The 20463-nt window shown below is 40.2% G+C and overlaps 1 protein-coding gene across 2 annotated transcripts in view; it reads left to right on the top strand.

Moving 5' to 3' along the window:
* LOC134537576 (sine oculis-binding protein homolog) overlaps positions 1 to 20463 on the top strand; it is an 80764-nt gene that overhangs the window by 50666 nt on the left and 9635 nt on the right. For both annotated transcript variants that reach the window (XM_063378161.1, XM_063378160.1), the window contains exon 2: positions 2166 to 2370. In XM_063378161.1, the coding sequence (XP_063234231.1) occupies positions 2166 to 2370 (205 nt within the window). The remainder of the gene's footprint in view (positions 1 to 2165; positions 2371 to 20463) is intronic.

The following is a 20463-nucleotide window of genomic DNA, read 5'->3' as shown; positions in this document are numbered from 1 at the left end:
ATCGTAATCCTGTGTGCTACGGTATCCCCTGTGTCATGTACTGCGAGAATAGACAATGAAAAATAAAAAAATGGTTGTCTGTAAAGTAGGTTTACGGACGATAGTTTAACGTGACAACGTCATAACAAAACATTGATGAAATGATTGCATACTTTTATGAATAAAATTGAATCATTTTTATTGAGTTATCACTATTTTGTATGTATACAAAGAAGGAGTGAAATGAAATCTACAATTTAATTGATAAATTTACTTTTATTTGCACTCATTAATTCAAATATGTTTCTTACTTTAACGAAGAGATTATTTTAACTATAACTTTTATACATGTTTGCTATTTAACTTCTTCCAATCTGTGTTATTCTGTTAAGGATAGGACGATGATAGGAAATGTAGTAAACTAATGGGAGTGTTTCAAGTTTAATGTGCCTCGAAAAAGTCAAATCGATGGTTGTTCCAATCGAGTGGAAGAGAGATAGATGCGGCGCAAGCGTGTAATGAGCGTAACGGGACAATGTGCATAGCGGGACACTTTTTCGTGCGTGCAGCCGGCGTTCATCGATTTATTAGACGTTGTCACGTCAAAAAAAGCTAAGTAGCTTGGCTTCTGGGTTGTAGCCATGTCCTTGGCGAATAATTCACCGACGTTTCGGTCGACATTGCAGTCCTCAGTAGGTAACTGCTCCCTGATAATTGTTGCCCCAGTACCTCCAATAAGTTATAAACAGAAACCCCTAATAGCTTTCCGGTATTAACTGTGAAAATGTTTGTAATTTTACAAAACCATTTATTGCAAACCCGTGTCTTTTGTACAATTACAAAATAAATTTAACAGGAGTATTAAAAAAAATAATTTTTGTATTAATAGAATATCTGTCAGCGCTGATACCATGGTCAATTAACTCGGAAAGTTGCCCCCCACTGACTGCTTATTAAAATTGGATTAAGAGACTATCTCCCAGGAGGGAATATGCAGTCTGGGAACGACTTCCCTGTGAATTGAGTCATTGCAAAACATTTCCTGCAGATCTTACAGTATTGTGGTAAGCTAAACCGGTATTAGGTTGAAATGTTAGTTTAGAATAACTTTTTTTTTTTACTCTTCCAGTTCCTGGGTGAAAACATACAAAACCCCTGGTGGATAGATACACAGTGTTTTCTTTCTATTTTGTATGCAGCATTTTTCTTGTACTTTTACAAAAAAAAAAAAAGTCTTGACAACGAGTTACCAAAATTTTTTTGTAACGTTACAATTGTTTTAAGGGTGTTTTTGGGAGTTAAATATTAGCTTCCGGCTGCTCGCGCGCATGCGTGAACGGAAGTACTTGCAGCACATCAACTCCTATCATCTGACATAAACAGGGTAGAACATGCGCAATATGTACACTTTTAAAAGTTATAAAATTAAAAAAATATATATTTAAAGAATGGAGCAGGGTTAAACGAACATAAAATTTGTAGTAAAATATTTTCTCATAGTAGTAACAATTATTTCTTGGCTTAAACTCTAAAAGTACATACTCAAACACAAAGTGTAAATGAAATGAGTGTGGCTTAAATTATAAAATAATGAAATTGCAAAATTTAAATAAAAAGAGAAGATAAGTACGAACTGTATACTTGTTTACGGACAGAAATCTCGAAAATATGACGGATCAGGGTGATTCGTCCGTATATATTTTGCTTTCTTGAACATCTCAATACATACACAGCCCGAAGGTAATAAAAAAATAAAACTATCCTGTAAAACCTTCTTGCTATCCTAATTCCAACTTAAAGAATACGCATACTGTAGGCCCAATAAATTAATTGTTACATTTATTCAATGTCATGTTGAATGCAAAAATTTCGTGTTGGAAATTTTTTGATACTATTAATCTCAAATTTTGATCAGGAAATTTGAGCAAATAACATGTACAAACATATAAATGGTTTCACAGCATGGACCATAATCTTTGGAATGGCCAATACGTCTGTGAGAAATTAGCGTTAAGCTTCATTACGACCAAAAAATATTTTGCTGTGCAGATAGGAGAAGGAGATGTTCTCATTTCGACATCAAATATTAACGTGGCAAAGATTGTACACGCCAAGCTTCCTTACTTGTTACATCCACGTGTCATGGGATGCGAGTGTTAGAAGTGTGAGCTGTACTGTGGTCGCAGGAGTACGCGGAGACGGCCATGAACGAGCTGCTGGGCTGGTACGGCTACGACAAGGTGGACAGCCGCGACACGCAGGGCCTCAACCTGCACCACTTCGCGGCCCGGCGGCGCTCGCCCTCCGACCTGGACTCCTCCGACCCGGAGAGCTGCAGCCCGGGCCGCCGCGGCGCCGGCACGGGGTCCTCGCAGGGCAGCCCGCCCCCAGGTGAGCCACCTCTCCACCCTCTCTACACCGTCTCCACCCTCTCCTCCTCCATCCTCTACTCCCTCTCCTCCCTCCTCTACTCCCTCTCCTCCCTCCTCTCCTCTCCCCTCTACTCCACCCTCTCCTCCCTCCTCTCCTCTCCCCTCTACTCCACCCTCTCCTCCCTCTCCACCCTCTCCTCCACCACCCTCTACTCCCTCTACTCCCTCTACTCCCTCTCCACCCTCTACTCCCTCTCCACCCTCTACTCCCTCTCCACCCTCTACTCCCTCTCCACCCTCTACTCCCTCTCCACCCTCTACTCCCTCTCTACCGTCTCCTCCTCCACCCTTTACTCCCTCTACACTCTCTCCACCCTCTCCCTCTACACCATCTCCACCCTCTAATCTCTCTCCGCCCTCTACTCTCTCTCTCCCTCCTTCTACCTCCTTCCTCTCCCTCCTCCATCTCCCTCCTCCATATCCCTCCTCCATCTCCCTCCTCCATCTCCCTCCTCCATCTCCCTCCTCCATCTCCCTCCTCTCTCTCCATCCTCTCTCTCCATCCTCCCCTTTTGCCCTTCCCAATTGCTCCAACTGCTCCATATGGGGTTAGGAATCTGTATGGAGTCGTAAATCTTTACGGGGCTTAGATAAATTATGTTGTACTTTTTTGTTCAGTTTTAAAAACTTTTATTTAATTATTATTTTCTGCTTTGTAGTTTCGTGTATGTGAAAATTTTAAATTATTTTTTTTATTTTTAGTACAGATTAAGTACTTGATATATAAAATTTTGTTCAGGGTAGGGGAATAATATTATTTCATTTTTATAAAACGATTTTATAACAAATACGCATCCCAAATACACCAAACATATTTATAATGTGTTACAATATTTTTTAAAACATTGTGCAAAAGATCCCGGGTGTAATTTGAATTATTATGTGTAACTGTAAAACACCATTGTTGGTTCAAAACGTATTTGAATATTCAATATTACTTTTAAATAACCGTACCGATTGTGCTGAAAATCGGTTGACGATCGTTAAATTACATAATATTAATAATTCAAACGACGAAAATATGATTGAAAAGTCAAATCGATGGTTGTTCCAATCGAGTGGAAGAGAGATGCCACGCATGCGTACAATGAGCATGAAGAGAGATGCCACCACGCATGCGTACAGTGAGCAAACAGGACACATTAGTAGTGGGACATCCCTAGTGGGACATCCGTAGTGGGACAATTTTTCGTGCGTGCAGCCAGCGTTCATCGATTTATTAGACGTTGTCAAGTCAAAAAAACAGTGAAAAGAAAGAGTTAATATTAATATTGAATTGTCTTCCAGTTCTGAGCTACGTTCAAATTTCAAGTCTCTAGCTTATCGGGAAGTCAGTTGACAATCGTTAGCAAAATTCGTACCGAACAGACAGACAGACAAGAAAGCGAGTTACTAAAAACTATTTTTAAAAAAGTTCCGTTTTAAATTTCTTCCATGTTCCATGCTGACACAATGATTCGAATGTTTTCTGTTCAGTACAACCAACATTTCCGTACAAATTCTAGAATTTTGTCAATTAGAATGCCATGACCATTAACATTGGCACGGTGCAGGGAGGTAGGTTCTGTACTGTGCCGCTAGTGAAATTTACCATGATAATAACATTGTTTACTCCCATAAGGATGGGTTTATAAACTATACAATTTACTCCCATAAGGCCGGGTTTATAAACTATACAAAGATCGTAACGACGCAACAACGCAACAACGCAACAACGCAACAACGCAACACGCAACCAACTCAAGAAAATCACAGTCGTTTATAAAGCACAATTGTAAAACAGTAGAAACGAATTTCCACTTATTTTGATAATTTATATTTATAATGAAAACAAAAGAATTGTCAATAATTTGATTAAATAATGTATTTTCTTTCACTGTGTCAAAGTTTAACAAGTGCAAACATGACGTATATAATAATAAAATTAAAAAAATACATGACGTCAGCGTCTATAAAAGTTTTCAGAACACTTTTATTCAAATATGTCGTCGGAAACGTACGCCAAAAAAAAAAAAAATCGAGAAGTTTTAATTTGAACACTATTTGATACGCGTTATTGCGCCTTGCATAGTTTATAAACTGGGACTTTATAATGTGGTTGCTGAACACATCGCGTCTTGCGTTCTTGCGTCATTTATAAACAAGGCCTAAAGCTAAGCATTAAACATATTAATTTTTAATTCACCCCTTGCGCTTGAAATTTCAACATACGCTACTTGCTACGAATAGGGTGAGTGAGTTCCCTCCCCCCCCCCCTTTTTTTTTTTTTTTTCGATTTTCGCAATTATCTCACTCGGAAAATAATCCGACACGAGTTTAGGTTATCAATACGCTACGTAACTGAAGTGTTTAATTATATATTTTATTTATTTGGATTTTATTTATTTGGATTGTCGAAACAACTGTCATTTTATCGGAAGCCATTTACCTATTCGAAAAATTCCGTACAGGATTCGGGTTCCCTCAGTTATTTGATACCGCTAATAAGCACGCTGACACAATAATAGCTCGTGGCAATACAAGTGAATAATGAATTTACGAAATCATTGATCGGGCGTTTACTTCAGATTGGAGCACGAAAATGATAAAAATAAAGTGAACACGAAAGAACCACAATTTCAATTCTAACTTGTGTGCAAGATTGATGTTTGGCAATGCACACGGTACATATTTATGTGCGCATTATTTTCGGAGGGCTGAGATAAAAAAAAAAGGGGGGGGGGAATTGTCCTACTCCAACTTCATAATAAAATAATGGAAAACCTGAATTGGTCAAGAAATGTTGAATTTCTGGAAGATATCAGGGAATATCCAAGGAAAGTTAATTGGACTGGTTAGACAAAGGCCTGTCGTTTATCACTAGCCCATGAACTTTGCCATTCATATTGCGTTTGGGTTCTCGGCAATTGTATATTTAGCTATTTAAAATCCTACTAACCAAAAATCACGCAAAAGCTTCAAAATTTCTCTGGATTGCTTCAAACTTACATTAAGTTCAACCATTAAAGTTTTTTAGTTTTATATTGCGATTATATAAATGTGTCAACAAGTATTTTTTTTGTTGGTATTAAGTGGAATTAACATGAATATCAAAATTTTATCTGGGAAGGGAGGGGCACGAACCCCGCTTTAAAAAGCCCTTGTTACAGTGTTTCCTGGTTTCCGTCAAAATAATATTACTCACTGTCTACAGAATTCCTTGAGCACGAATTGTCAATAGATGTGCCGGTTCGCCTGGTGTTGGTTAGAGAAAAACTCCTGCGTGCGACTGTAGTTTTTGTCAAGACTTATAAACTAGAAAAAAAAACTGGCTCTGTAACTGTGATTACAAATTTCTTAAATGCGAAACGGTGGTAAGTACTGCATTGGTACCTATAAATACAGAAGAAGAAAAAAAAAGGGGGAATGTTATGTCTGAGTTGATGATAAAATAAAATTTATCATAAGCGTTACTTCAGATTAGTGGTAAGACGTAAAAATTTGGCACCAACTTAAGCGGGCATCCCTTCGGACGTTGCCAACTTTCCGGATCGTCGCAAGTTTTCGAGCGATCATGAACGCAGTTTAAAAACTATCGGGAAATCCTGTTAAGTTGGCAGCGCCGAGGCGAGGCCCCGCGGTGGGCGGGGCCCGCCACGTCTTGCCGGCGACTGTAATTGCCGGGGGTGAGCCACGTCACATGGTCACGCCAATTGGAACAGGCCATCCTCCTCCTTTCTCACACACTCTCTCTCACGCTGCACTCCCCTCCTCCTTCTACGCACTCCCCGAGCGGCCCATCGATCGGTTATTACACCTTCTGGTGCACCGCGTTGGGCGCCAACTGACCCCGCGGCCGCTAGAACATAGAGCAAGGAGGAAGGGAGAGATACAGGAGCTCGGCTCTTGCAGCGGAAACCTAAAAACACGTTTTTTTGCGTTACACGTGGCGCTATCTGTTGGGTGGGCCCGTAACTACTACTAGCAAACAAAACTTTGTTTAAGAGTTTCGAATCCAAAGTTTTTAAGTATTTACAACGTACATGACGGACCGATTCCTTAGTAAAAGAGATGTAAACTGTGCGGAAAAAAAAAAACACTTAGTGCTGTTTTGTAATTAAAATGTGTTCTATATAAATAACAGATGCGAAATTTCTGGTATGTTACGCCAGAAATTATGTGGCAACCAAAGTAAAGAGAATTAATCTTCACTAGTTTGTTTGCCTTTTACTAGCTTATGCATTACTTCTCACAACCAATGTAGCTATGTTAGAAACATGTCTCAGTCTTTGCAATTAGAGTTTCTCCCACACACGTCAGCTTCAATAGTGCGGGTGTGCCGGATAGCAGATGATGCTGGCCTGAGTGTCGGCCACTCGTGGGTGAAGGGGGGGACACACTAAACTGGCAGAGTAATTTTTTACTATAGATATTTACTTGAATATCTTTGTGTTGCAATACACAAAAAAAAAGTTGGAGGGTAAATTATCTAAATTATTAGTATTGAAAGATACATTCACGTCTGTCGTCGGATATTTAAAAAAAAGTGGTAATTTTTCGCGTACTGTCCAACTTTCGATGTATCAAAAATTAAATAACCCCAAATAAATCTATTTACCATCGTAGTTGAATTGGGGGAAAAAAAAAATTGGAATAGTGGAATTAATATGTGGTGGTGATACGAGGTTTTTTCGGGAAAGGTTTTTGGTTTGGTTGGTTAAATAAAAAAAAGGGGGGGGAAGAGGATGGGGGCGCGCTAATATGAGTTCTTGCTCCGGGTGGACACTGGTCTAGTTACGCCCCTGCTCCACAGCCTGCCGCGCGTCGCCACACCACGACACCGCGTGTTGAACACGTGACTCGGTCGAGAGGCCGCCGTCACGAACGCTATCGATTGTGTCCGGCTCGAGAACTGGAGCGCGCACCGAGCGTCCTGGGCGACTCGGGGAAGCCTACAATTCACTCGTCCTTCTGGACATACCCGAATACTCACGTTGGCAAGCCTTCTTTTCACAGACGAGACAGCCTAACCCGAAGTTCCCCGAAGTTCAAGCTCGCTTTTTTTTTTTTTTTCGTACCACAACAGGTGTATTTATTTGGGGGAAACCGTTTACATGATTTCAGAGGCATTGGCGCCGCCATCTTCGTTCCAAGTTTCTAGCTACACGGGCTTCCCGCACACAGGGTAAATAGCTGAAAAAAACATGGAAAACACAGAGAAATAGACGAAACCTTGCTTGCTAAACAGCAGCTATCGGCAGTATGTACATGTAGTATCTTATTCCCTAAAATTTTGATACGTATTTTAATTATAAATTATTGAGCCGTTAATAATCCGTAACACAATAAATAAACTTAAATGATTCAAACAACTATGTATTAATTTGAAACAAAATAAAATATACAAGTTCATCAAATACATTCGTTGTATTTTTCAGACTATTAGTGTTTGTTACTTTAAAAAAATTATGACAGTGCGGACTGTGTAATGTTTTAAGTGTTTTTTTCCCTCACAAATTCCCCTCCCTCCACCCAAAATAAATCTGTAATCGCCACTTTTCTACACAATATATATGTTAATTTATTTTGCTTTCTTATTTGCATTTAACACTAATAATAAATATGTTGGTCATTTTAAATAATTAATACAAATTTAATATCATATTGAGTTTTGTAGGAAGTGTACCATTATTCTATCTGTGACAGTGTCTTGTAGCACGATGGCACTCTTGCGTAAGACGGCACAGTGTGGTGCTTACGAGATTGGGTGAAAAGTAGCGGATTAGGCCATAAAAATGCTGATTTGCGACAAATGTTTAATAATTGGGCTATTTGGTCTAATTTTATCTCGTAACTACACTAAGTTGCTTCGTTTGGATAACGATGTACCATTTGATTAGAGAGTTGATCGGCATGAGAAGGAATTTCTACACTATACCAGTCAAACAATCGTAAAGCTATCATCCACCAGTTTTGTTACGTATCAAAGGTACGTTTCCAAATATTATGTAAACCTTTACATTTACCCAACCCGTCCTATTACCGTTTTGCAAAGAAAATCTACAACTGTTAAATTATTAGAGGCGAATTTCGAGTACTTCAGTTTCATTTCATCCTCGCAACGTTAGAACGATTTCTTGCCTTGTTTCGTTTAGGAACGGAAATACATCTTAGTTTCAACGGTTCTTAAGCTGTAACAATTTTCTGTCGTTTCATTTTCAAATTTTTTTTGCTTCGTTAAATCACAGTGAATAATTTAGTGCAGTGTCTGAAGTCATCGGTGACTCGCGGCTACAAAATAGTTTATCCCTGTGAAGTCACAGGCGCTTAGTACTTAATTGATTTCTGGGAACGACTACAACTGTGGTCGTGACGTCAGTAGACACGAGCTATGGTCGTTGTAAATCTTTTATCGTGCGTTCTCTGCATCGAGTAGCCGCCTTGCTGGATCTTCGCCAGACGGTGCGGCGAGCAAAGCTCTGGTCGGGGTGTATGTGTGTTAGTGAGGCGGGATGATAAAGCGCGACGCTCGCTGGTGCTTCTAGCGCGGTATCGCCTCTAAGCGCAAGGCTCTATAAACTAGCGCGCAGTCTTCTCGTCTTCACGGGAAGACTATGAAATTTGAGCGGTGACCGTAACATTATATGGCGTAGAAATGAAGATAAAGGTGTAATGCAGGCCCCATAATGCTTTCAAGAATCTGTACCTGTTGTTTTACACCTAAAAATTACTCTGAAAAAACGCCTTTTAGCTATTTTCACTCTTCTAAAAACACTGTTTAAAAAATTAATCCGAAATCAAAAGTACTTTTCGGCCCTCAGCGAATTATTTTCGTAAGCAGACCCCACTCGGATGTCTTGAGTAGTTTTGAAATAGCGTTGTTTTTCCTGAAGCTCTGCGCACCGTATGTGTGCCTAGGTGTTTTCAGGAGCGTTTTTATGTATGAAAAATTATAAACCAACTCCGCCGAATAATTATAGTATCACCGCTTAGTCCCATAGAGGCCGTACCCGTTCGGTGCCTGGCGCGTAGAGGCGAAGAAACGCATGGTGCGCAAGCCGTTGTCGCCCTTAGTGGCCCCGCGCCTTTAGGGCGGTATTCCAATACGTTCGGGGGTGAGGTAGCGAATAAGCACTGCGTTCTTGGGACACGACCGTAACCTAACTCGCGGGGGACGTTTTGCAAACCGTCGATACAATTGTTACGGCAAAAATTCTAGAGATAGCAGCACCATCGCACAGAAATTATAGCAGCTATTTCTTATTTTCTCAAGTACTTTTTAAGTTGCAGTTATTTCTTGTTATGACCAATAAAGTGTACATAATGTATTACAGGATAGTTTCGCTACCATAAAGTTCCATTTGGCTCACCAACACGCTTGGTACGCCCCCCGATGATCACAAAGGGGACTATTTACGAGTTAAGGGGCCCGCCTCGTCAGGGGTGTATGTGTGTTAGTGAGGCGGGGTGATAAGTGCGACGCTCGCTGGTGCTTCCAGCGCGGTATAGCCTCTAAGCGCAAGGCTCTGAACTGGCGCGCATTCGTCTCGTCGTCACAGGATAACTGTGAAATTTGAGCGGTGACCGTAACATTATATGGCGGAGAAATAAAGATAAAGGTGTTATGCAAGCCCCTTAAGTGCTTTCAAGAATCTGTACTGATTGTTTTATGCCTAAAAATTACTCTGAAAACACGCGTTTTAGGCATTTTAACGCTTCTAAAAATACAGTTTAAAAACTTAATCCGAAATTAAAAGTACTTTTCGGTCCTCAGCGAACTCTTAAATGCTATTCGTAAATAGGCCCCACTCGGATATCTTGAGTAGTTTTGAAATCGCGTTGTTTTTCTTGAAGCTCTGCACATCGTGTGTGTGCCCAGGTATGCGGGCCCCTTAATGGCGTCATCTGGACGAAATCAACGAAAATTTGAGCTCTGCGCAACGGATAGGACACCAAAATCCGTTTCCTAAAAATAGTTGACTGGCCGTTTCATATCGTGCACTAGGAATCAGGGGCGCAACAACAGGGGGGGGGGGAATTTTGCCCCCCCCCCCTCTGAAACCTTGAAGTGGGGGCAAACGGGGGCAAAGAAAGTGCTGTGTAATCAAAGTTTAGATAATAAAACTGCTTAAATAGCACCATTTTCCACCTCGAAATACAAATTTTCCCGGGGGAGGACCCCCGGACCACCGCTTCAATAGGGGGGATCGATGATTCATTGCCCCCCCCCCCCCCTTTGGAAATTTAGTTGTTGCGCCCCTAGGAATGCAGTTAGGTTTCAGGTGTAGCATGTCCATCACATTAATTCAAGGAGTGGCCACGTCCGCATGATAACACGGTAAGTCTGTGAAGCAGTTGTTTTCCTTCAGTTAGTTGTTCCGCCATATTAGTTAGACGTCCGAAACATTGGGTGAAGTGTAGTAGTGTTTTTGCAGTGAAGAAACTGTTTGAAATTATTTAAAAAAAAAATGAAAGTGTTTTTAACGACGGAGATTCTAGTTCGTACTTACTGACCATCATCAGACGTGGTCGAGCACCGTTACCGCAATGTTTTGGGCGGAACATCGTGGCGGATTTTGAGGTTAAAAAAAAGTGACTTCAACTATGTCACAGCACGTCGTCTCCTGACAATGCCTAAACCCTTATTTTTTTGTGTATCTTTTGCGCACAACCAGGCGAATTTTCAAATGTAAACAAAAAATCGCCGCAGCGCGTGAGGACTTGTCGGTACCAATGCGGCGTGTGTTTGCAAGTGCTCGTGGCAACACTGCTGGGCGGCGCAGTTAGGCCCCCGGCTCTCTATTTCAGTCCCGCCACCCAACACCGACACTCGAGCCCTCGCCTGCACGCGCGCCTCGCCGCCGGATTATAAATACACAACAGCTGTGTTCCCCGCCCCCCGCGCCGCCTCCTGGCCACGCCTCCGTCTCTTGTCTGCGCGCCCGCCCCGTCTCGGAGTCTGTGGTTCACCCACCAGGGGCGCATGGTCGTACCACATCCAGACGCGGTTACGAACCTTTCACGATTTTTATATTCAGGTATACAGTCCCACAGCACAGGAAAGTCGCGGTACTCCTCGATGAGTTCCAAAACATTTTCGTTTGACCACTCCATTGTTCACTTCCCAGTGGTCCTCTCCAGACTGGGTGAAAAATTCCGGAGTTAGCCGTTCGGCTCGTCCCCACTACGCTTCGTTCGCGCAGGACAAGCATTTAATGAAAACGAAGCACGTTTGAACGGAAATTCTATAAAACGAAAGCTCATTTAACGAAAAGGAGGCACATTCTCTCGTTCATTCAACTTGGTAGGATGCGATCGTCAATGATAAGTTAGGATATAATCTCTCCAGCAGTCTATGAATCCAACAGTTTATATTTCCATTAGCCATCGACTCCAACAGTCATTGACTCCAACAGTCATTGCCTCCAACAGTCATTGGCTCCAACGGCCTTTTGGATCATCAGCTCCAATGATATTTGGTTAGAATGCTACGACTCTAAGAGACTATGAGACTACAATTCTACGAGTGTACAAGACTCCTCCAACTACCTTCAAGTGCGGCTTGCTTTGATCCCGACCGACAACAAGTCGGTTTGGGATCGGCACAATGCGGCACAAGCCGTCCATGTGTCCACACTTGCCGCTCGGCATAGTGGGGATGCGGCTTAACGGGGACCTCTGTCCAATCACCTAACCAGTTTACTGTAGAGACATATTTGCCCGACCCAGCTCTTCTCGTACTGAACTGCACTCTTTTAAGGCCCCCCGCCCACCCGGGCACACACACGCGGTGTGCAGAGCTTCAGGAGAAACAACGCTATTTCGAAACTACTCGAGACATCCGAGTAGGGTCTGTTTACGGAAAGCATTTAAAGAGTTTCGCTGATGGCCGAAAAGTACTTTTGATTCAGGATTAAGTTTTTTAAACTCTGTTTTTTTTTAGAAGATTGAAAATGGCTTAAAAGTGTTTTTTCTGAGTGAAATTTAGGCGTAAAAAACAACCGGTACAGATTCTTGAAATCACTTGAGGGACTTGCATTACACCTTTATCTTCATTTCTCGGCCATGTAATGTTACGGTCTACGCTCAAATTTCACAGTTATCCTTTGACGACGAGACACCACGTAAAGCACCAGCGAGCGACGCACTAATCAACCCCCCTCCCCCTCACTAACACAGATACATCTCTGACGGTACCCAGGGGTTTCCCTGTGTCCATGCAGGTCCTACCTGGGCCCAACATAGCATAGTTGTAATTTATTTTTATTTATTTATTTATTTATTTATTCATTTCATTCCGTAGACCCCTTACAAACTGCTGGAGTTCTGGGATATGGAACATGTCAGTTTTATATACATTAAAAAATAACATATCTAAGATCAGCGCTTACACATAAACCCACAGCAATACATAAATACAGTAATCTATGTACAAAAGAATAACAAAAGTATGTATAGTATTTGATTACATATTTAGACACCATTTCACATATACATTTAGCTTGAGACTTTATTATATTTGACAGATTTATTAATTTTTTAATAGTGGATCTTCTTATTATATTATACAATACTAAATATCAAATGTGAGATAAAAGTTATTGTATTACAAGAAGTAGAATAAAATGTCAAACAGTTAGTATGTGAGAAATTCATCCACTGTATAGAATGTCTGAGATAAAAGAAATATTTTAAGGTTCTTCTGGAATAGGGGAGTTACTCATGGTATCAATCGCTGCCATGGCTGGCCAATCCCCTCCTAGCACATGATGCATGCTACCCTTTCTGCAAGTTTCAAACCCCACATGATAAGGCGTATAGGCTTCGGACCCTTCCGAACCCAGGAAACTTATTGCTTAGCAATGGCGTATGTCCAAAAGCCTACATCAAGTCATGCACTCCCATTGCACAAATCTTTCAAAGATAATAGTACACTTAGAATAAGCTAGATCATGAAAAATATCACGAAATCGAACCTCGAATGAATAAAGAAAACTTTTCAATATATATATATATATATTTTTTTTTTTTAGTTTGTGAAACCACCTAGTTGTTTCTACTTTTAATTACGAGGAACATAATTTTTATTAATTGTCGTCACGTTTTGCACGTGTTGAATCATGGCAGAATGTGAAAGTGACTGGTGTACTTTATGCAAGGCTTCTCATTCAGTAGTCGGAATTTTTTGTGAAATATGTGCACTTCACTCTCCCTTAATTATATCAACTAAATTAAATGTTACTTACCCCTAGACAAAAAAATTGCGGGGTTGCTACTCCACATGCTAACGAAAAAATAATATCTAGTTTCTTAATACACATTTTGACAATGTATTGTACACCTAAATACAAGGATACGATTTAGACGTATGGTTTACGAATAACCCGCGCCGTTTATTGACCTGCAACCCGTTTATTGACCTGCAACCCGTTTATTTTCAATTAAAAGCGAAACGAAACCGCATTCATGTTGATCAAGTTGGCGATCTGGTAGCACAATTATGAAGGAAAAACGCTACGATTCGACGGAATTGAGTGTCCACTCTGGACTAGTACTTTATTTACTCTATGGCGTACAGACGGTGATGCCTAGAGACGTTATTTTTGGTGTGTGAATTATCCAGTGGGAGGCCGCTTGCATATCCAAGAGATTTTCTCAAAATTCTATTTAGTTTTTTTAAATATAATTTTTTTTATGATTTACAACATTTTCCCGATAATCTCCGTGACAACGGCTATTGAATTGTTGAATGCTTACTGCGTCTGATAGCAACGGCTATTACATTGTTTATTCTTTATTCGCTTTTCTGTCTTAATCCAATCTTCCTATAATCATATTTGCCATGGTAGTCACACAGTACTGGTTAAGTAAACGTGTAATCGAAGGCCTTTGGTTTATATTTATTCCAGTCATCTTAGTCCTAAAGATTTTTTTTTTCGCAATTTTTTTGTTTTGTTTTAAATAATTTGATTTTGAATTTTTTTTTTCCAACTCATGGCAGTGGCGTACCCACGTATGAGTAGTGTTCTGTCTGTAGACCGCCGTAGCGAAGCACAGCTGCCTGCTTTTACTGAATACTAATAGACCCTTTAAATGATATTTTAACGCATTTATGACGCAGCGTCAACATAAGTAACCACAAGCACTTGAAAATAATACTAATGCTTTTCTGGGTGAAATCTCACCCGAAGGAAATAAAACTTTCTCCTTCAGTCTACACGGGATGGCTGTTCATGTTTTTCTTTGTTTAACTGCTTCTTTGTTTATTTTGAGCGGATGGGTAATATTTCACTCAGTGTGGCTGTTGTTTGATAAATTTTTAACGTGTAAAATTTTAGTTTTCTTTTATTTAACATTCAAGTATTTGTAAGGTAAAAATAAGCACTTTGGTCAAAGCGAGCATCCTGGGAGTCAAAAAATAGACAGGGCCTGAAAACTGCTGAAACCAAGATGGCGTCTTTCGGTCCCAATCTATCAAGACTTGGTCTCACACTCTATGTTTAGGTACTTTTTCTTCTTCTTAATTTTATTGTCATTTTTATTACATGGCTCTTTCTTAGAATCTAACGCGTTACCTCTTCCTTGCATTCATTGCTCTGTCACAAATATTTCCACCAGATATTCACTAATTATAATATTTCGTGTGTAAAATGTAGAGCAATTGTTCGTAATATCACTGATGCGACTTTTTACATCCACCGTGTTAAACTTAGTGAATATCTGTTGAAAATATTGGTGGCAGAACAACAAATACAACGGAGTTATCGTTTTAACATTTCAGGAAGAAAAGCCCTTAATAAGCTAAAATGGCGGGAAAAAAACAAAAAAAAACATGTCGCGTGGGAGCCTCTAGATTTCCAAAGCGTTTGTTCTGGCGTGATTAAAAAATGTAATGCCTAGAACATTAGGAGTATTTTTGAAGTCTGACAATCACCAAATAAACAAGCAGTTTGCCTGAAGTTCAAGAATGGCCAAATGAACGAAGGGTCCGTAGGTCCGAAGCAGAGATGATACAAAATGTTTAAGGAAAGTGACGATCAGTTCTTGGTGAAGGGCTCTTCAGGTTCTAGCTATGTTTGCGAGGATCACAATGGAATTGTGACCAGGAAACACTGAACATGAAATGTTTTCCGAGTTTTCTTTTTTTAATTGTCGCATTTTAGTGACATCGGGATCAAAAATAGAACTTCATAAAATGTTTGGCTAAGTTAATATTAACATTAGATTCCAGGCTTTTTATTTTGTGAGTAATTAGTGTGAAAAATGTGTGTATAAATTTTTTTTATTAAATTTCAGACTGCCTTTTTTTAAAAATTCGGAATTTATTACATTGTTCTTCTGTAATCATTTCTCCTAAGACCTTTTTTTGTTTTCTTTGTAGTATATTTCTGCTGACAAATGTTCTACTTTTTGTACGTAAACAATTCCGGTCGCCCTAGCCTCGGTTTGGGAGTTTTCTCCGGCGAGGAAAGGAATTAATTCTTTTCTGTGCACGAGCTGCCGTGGAGAGCGAGAAGGATAAAGAGGGAGGGGGGGGGGGGCGAGCCGGTAATGAGAGCGACGACAGGGCAGGTGCCTCTAGTTGCTCGTCATAATACCGAGAAGCACACGTTGCGCTTTCGACTGCCTTCCCCTTCTTTACCCCTCCCTACTGCAGTGGGAGGGAGTGTTCCATTGTCGCCGCCGGCAGCGCCGCTCTGCGGTCGCGCTAGGAACCACGTGCAGCTCGCCATCTGCCCTCGGAGCTTCCCAGCCAGAGCTGGGAGCACATTGTTAAGTAATATCCAGTTTGTGATTGAACTAGTTACTTGAAAGGGGAAGCCTTCATTTCACAGACGAGAGAGCCACACCCGAAGTTCCCCGAATTCATGCTCGCTTTTTTTTTTTTCCCCGTATCACAACAGGTGTATTTATTTGGGATGTAGCTTACTCATACGTCATACGCCGTTCTATCTCATTGTATAGACCGGTGTGGCATTAAGTTTTGCGGTCGATTAGGATAGGTTAGCTACATTATAAATACTTTAAAACATTGTGGATGGTTGGTTATATTAGGTAAGTATAGCTACGTTAAAAATACTGTAAAATCATTTTATGGTTGCTTAGCAAATAACTATTTAATATGTAGCTATCCAGCGCTAGGAAACCGTTTACATGATTTCACAGTATCTTTAATGTAACTATCCTAACCAATCAACCGTCCACAATGTTTCAAAGTATTTATAATGTAGCCAACATAACCTAATCGACCATTAGTATCCTTTCATCAACACCGCCATATTTATTTACAATGAACAAAAAAAACCGAAGATGCACGATCGGGCGTTTGGCTCTCGTCTGTGAAAAGAAGGCTTCTCACTTGAAAGGCGCCCGAGATGAATGATGAATATAATAAACTCTTTAATATTAACGAAATATTTACTAAAAATTCAATTTCTTTTAATATTGTGCAAATGATAATGATATACTATATGAAATTTTCCTTGCGTAATTATATTGATTTTTTTTTGTATAATGTAGCAATGAAAAATCGATCTTTTATTAGTTGCTAATGAATTATTTTTAAGTCTAAACAATAATTTTGGTTATTTTAAATTATTTTTCAGCGATAAATTAAATATTTACTTACTTTGCGAAATTAATACTCAACTCGCCGACGATGAGCATGAAAATGGCTTATCCAACACCAAGATGTAGGCATTGAAGTCTTCTCTATTGGTTTAATTACATGTCTTTTAATGCAAAAAATAATAATATACTGCATTTAAACACAGACTCGTCAGGCACGGCCAGCTATTTTATCACTGAAAAATGCTGAATAAACTATTTGCCATAGTATTTTCTTGTAACTATAAAAAAAAATTAGATATTATTCAATACGTTTTTGTGTGAGTATATAAAACGAATGTCTAAACATGAAATTATTTGAATTGCCTTAATTATGACGAATACAGAGATAACCCCCCCACCCCCACAACTAACATTTTGTGTAGGTATCCTTCTGTAAGGTGCTGGGAAAATGTAACATCGTTAGTTATTCTGTAATATTTTGGCGACTATTTCCCGAGGAAGTTCCACGTGAAACGTACATATATAGTTTAGGCCCGTTCTGCAATGGCGCGGAAGTAGTCGGATCTCGCGGAACGGAGAATCCACAATGGCACGCATGCGGAGACGGATCCGTACGGATGAGCTCGGTAATGATGTGGACTTCTTGCAAACACGATTCCTGCCGCTTCTGTGCATGAGGCATTGTTGGGCCGGACGTGGGAGGAAATGCATTTATTGTAGCCCGCTACGAGGATCACAGTAATCCTTCCAAATAAATTTCTCTGCAACCTTATGCAGCTAAGTTGCTGAAATTTCCTTAATCTGACTTCAATATTTTTGACGTGACAACGTCTAATAAAGCGATGAACGCCGGCTGTACGCACGTAAAAGTGTCCCGTTACGCTCATTGTACGCTTGCGCCGCATCTATCTCACTTCCACTCGATTGGAACAACCGTCAATTTGACTTTTTCGAGGCAAATTAAACTTGAAACACCCCCATTCGTTTCCTACTTTTCCTATCATTGTCCTATCCTTAACAGAATAACACAGATTGGAAGAAGTTAAATAGCAAACATGTATAAAAGTTATAGCTAAAATGATCTCTTCGTTAAAGTAATAAACATATTTGAATTAATGAGTGCAAATAAAAGTAAATTTATCAATTAAATTGTAGATTTCATTTCAATCCTTCTTTGTATCCGTACAAAATAGTGATAATTCAATAAAAATGATTCAATTTTATTCATAAAAGTATGCAATCATTTCATTAATGTTTTTTTTTGTTATGACGTTGTCACGTTAAACTATCGTCCGTAAACCGACTTTACAGACAACCACTTTTTTTTTTTCCTGTCATTTAAAACCCTAGGGTCGACACTAGCAACAGGTGATCCTTGTGTGTCCTGGAGACCACGTGAGACTGCGGTGAGAAAGTCTGGCTGCCGTCGCGGGCGGCGGTGTGAAACACGTGGCGCATACACCTGGTGACGTGGGGGTGGGAAGGGGGAGGTTATTGTTCCGGCCGCGGGCTTCCGAGAACATCAGGTGTGCCGCGTCCGGGGAGGCGGAGACCGGAACCCCTGCCCCCGCCCCCTCGGGTGGGGCGTCCTCCAACCAGATCGCCTCGTTTAGGGGCAAGTAGTTCTCCGGGTGGCCAATAGCCGGCTAGAAGCTGGCCCTCCCCTGATACCACGCCGCGTCGAAGGCAGCGGCGAGTGTGATTAATGACAATGTGCGGAAGGAAGAAAGGCCGGGATAAATGACCTTATCTCGTCGTCCATTACCCCAACTACAACACACACACACCCTCCCCCTTTTTTTCCTTCCTCCTCCAACTACGTCACTCCCTACTCCCGCATTGAACGCTGGGCAGATACTTTTGTCGTCGCGAATTCACATTTATAACGTGAACCTATGCGGGCTGTCCCACCAACCATCCATATTGTCTTCTTTTCACAAACACCTACACACGTGTGACAATCCACGCCAGAACAAACGCTTTGGAAATCTAGAGGCTCGGTCCCACGCGCCATTTTTTTTTTTTTTTTAAATTTTCGCCATTTTAGTTATTTAAGGGCTTTTCTTCCTGAAATGTTAACACGATACCTCCGTTGTATTTGTTGTTCTGTCACCAATATTTTCAACAGATATTCACTAAGTTTAACACGTTGGATGTAAAAAGTCGCATCAGTGATATTACGAACACTTGCTCTACATTTTACTCACAAAAGTATTATAATTAGTGAATATCTGGTGTAAATATTTGTGACAGAGCAATAAATGCAAGGAAGAGGTAACGCGTTAGATGTAATAATAATGACGATAAAATGAAGAAAAAAAAGTAAACATAGAGTGTGAGATCTAGTCTTGATAGATTGGGACCGAAAGACGCCATCTTGGTTTCAGCAGTTTTCAGGCACTGTCTATTTTTTTTAAATATATTTTAGTACTGGATTTGTGGCTTCGTTAAAACATTGTACATAACTTAACGGAGTGCCTGAAAGTAAACAGTGACCAGCTGCTACAAGTAGTTTCCGTAAGTGACGTCACTGGCGTTTAGTGTTGAATTCGTCTCTGTAAATCTCATAATGTGTGATGTCTGCTTTAACAAAGACAGAATTTAAATATTAAACGATAAAGAGTTGGATGGACAAAAAACTGCTGGAACCAAAACGGTGTTTCTCTGTTCCTATCCCTTCCCCTTAAAAAAATATATTGCCAATGAATGCATATAATTTATCTTAAAACTTCGCTTAGTACGTACGCTCAATTAGTCTGTCAGAAAATTTAGTACAGTAGTTGTACTTCTATGAGCGTTTATTTGAAACAGCACATACTTAAGTAGGTAAGCCATTATATTTGTGTTTTATTCCTTTCAACAACGTTAGAATAATAAATAATCATATTAGCTTCGTATTTGTGTTTCTGACGATCTCACGCGATGTTGCATGTCGATATGCTAAACAGAGAAGTTCAGAATGTTTTGATTCGGTGTCCGTTGAAATAGAGCACGCGTTGTTTTACGCAAATCAGAACCAAAAAACTGTCAATTTCGTTAGAATTAATTTTTTCTGTTTGACTAAGTTGCGTGATTAACGCATGGATACAGGTTAAAAACCCACGTTAACTTTTTTTCCCCTCCCAATTCTATGGAGGAATACGCAATGGGCTGAAGTAGATATACGCAACTTTCGAAAATATCAGTTTCAATGCCAACCGACTATATGCTTCTCGTATAAGCCATTTGGACACCCAGTGGCCTTGAGTGATAAGGGTCTTTCTTGCGTGATGAAGCCGGGGGTTGTGGTCAGATCCGAACTAAGGACCAAACAAATGCTTCTCAGTAACATATAACGATGTTGCTGGGCTGGATGAGAATGTGATTTTTGATTTGGACAACTGCAGTTTCCGGCAAGATTTTAATTTTTCAATCTCGAAAATTAAAAACATGATATTAGTGAATACTTGATTTCTAAAACTACAAGAAAGCTGTAGCGTGTGAAGTGCATCGTTTGAAATTT

The sequence above is a fragment of the Bacillus rossius genome, chromosome 12, assembly GCF_032445375.1.
Source record: "Bacillus rossius redtenbacheri isolate Brsri chromosome 12, Brsri_v3, whole genome shotgun sequence".
NCBI classification, from domain to species: domain Eukaryota; kingdom Metazoa; phylum Arthropoda; class Insecta; order Phasmatodea; family Bacillidae; genus Bacillus; species Bacillus rossius.
The sequence above is the reverse complement of the archived record's forward strand: the minus strand, read 5'-3'. Positions and strand labels throughout refer to the sequence as shown.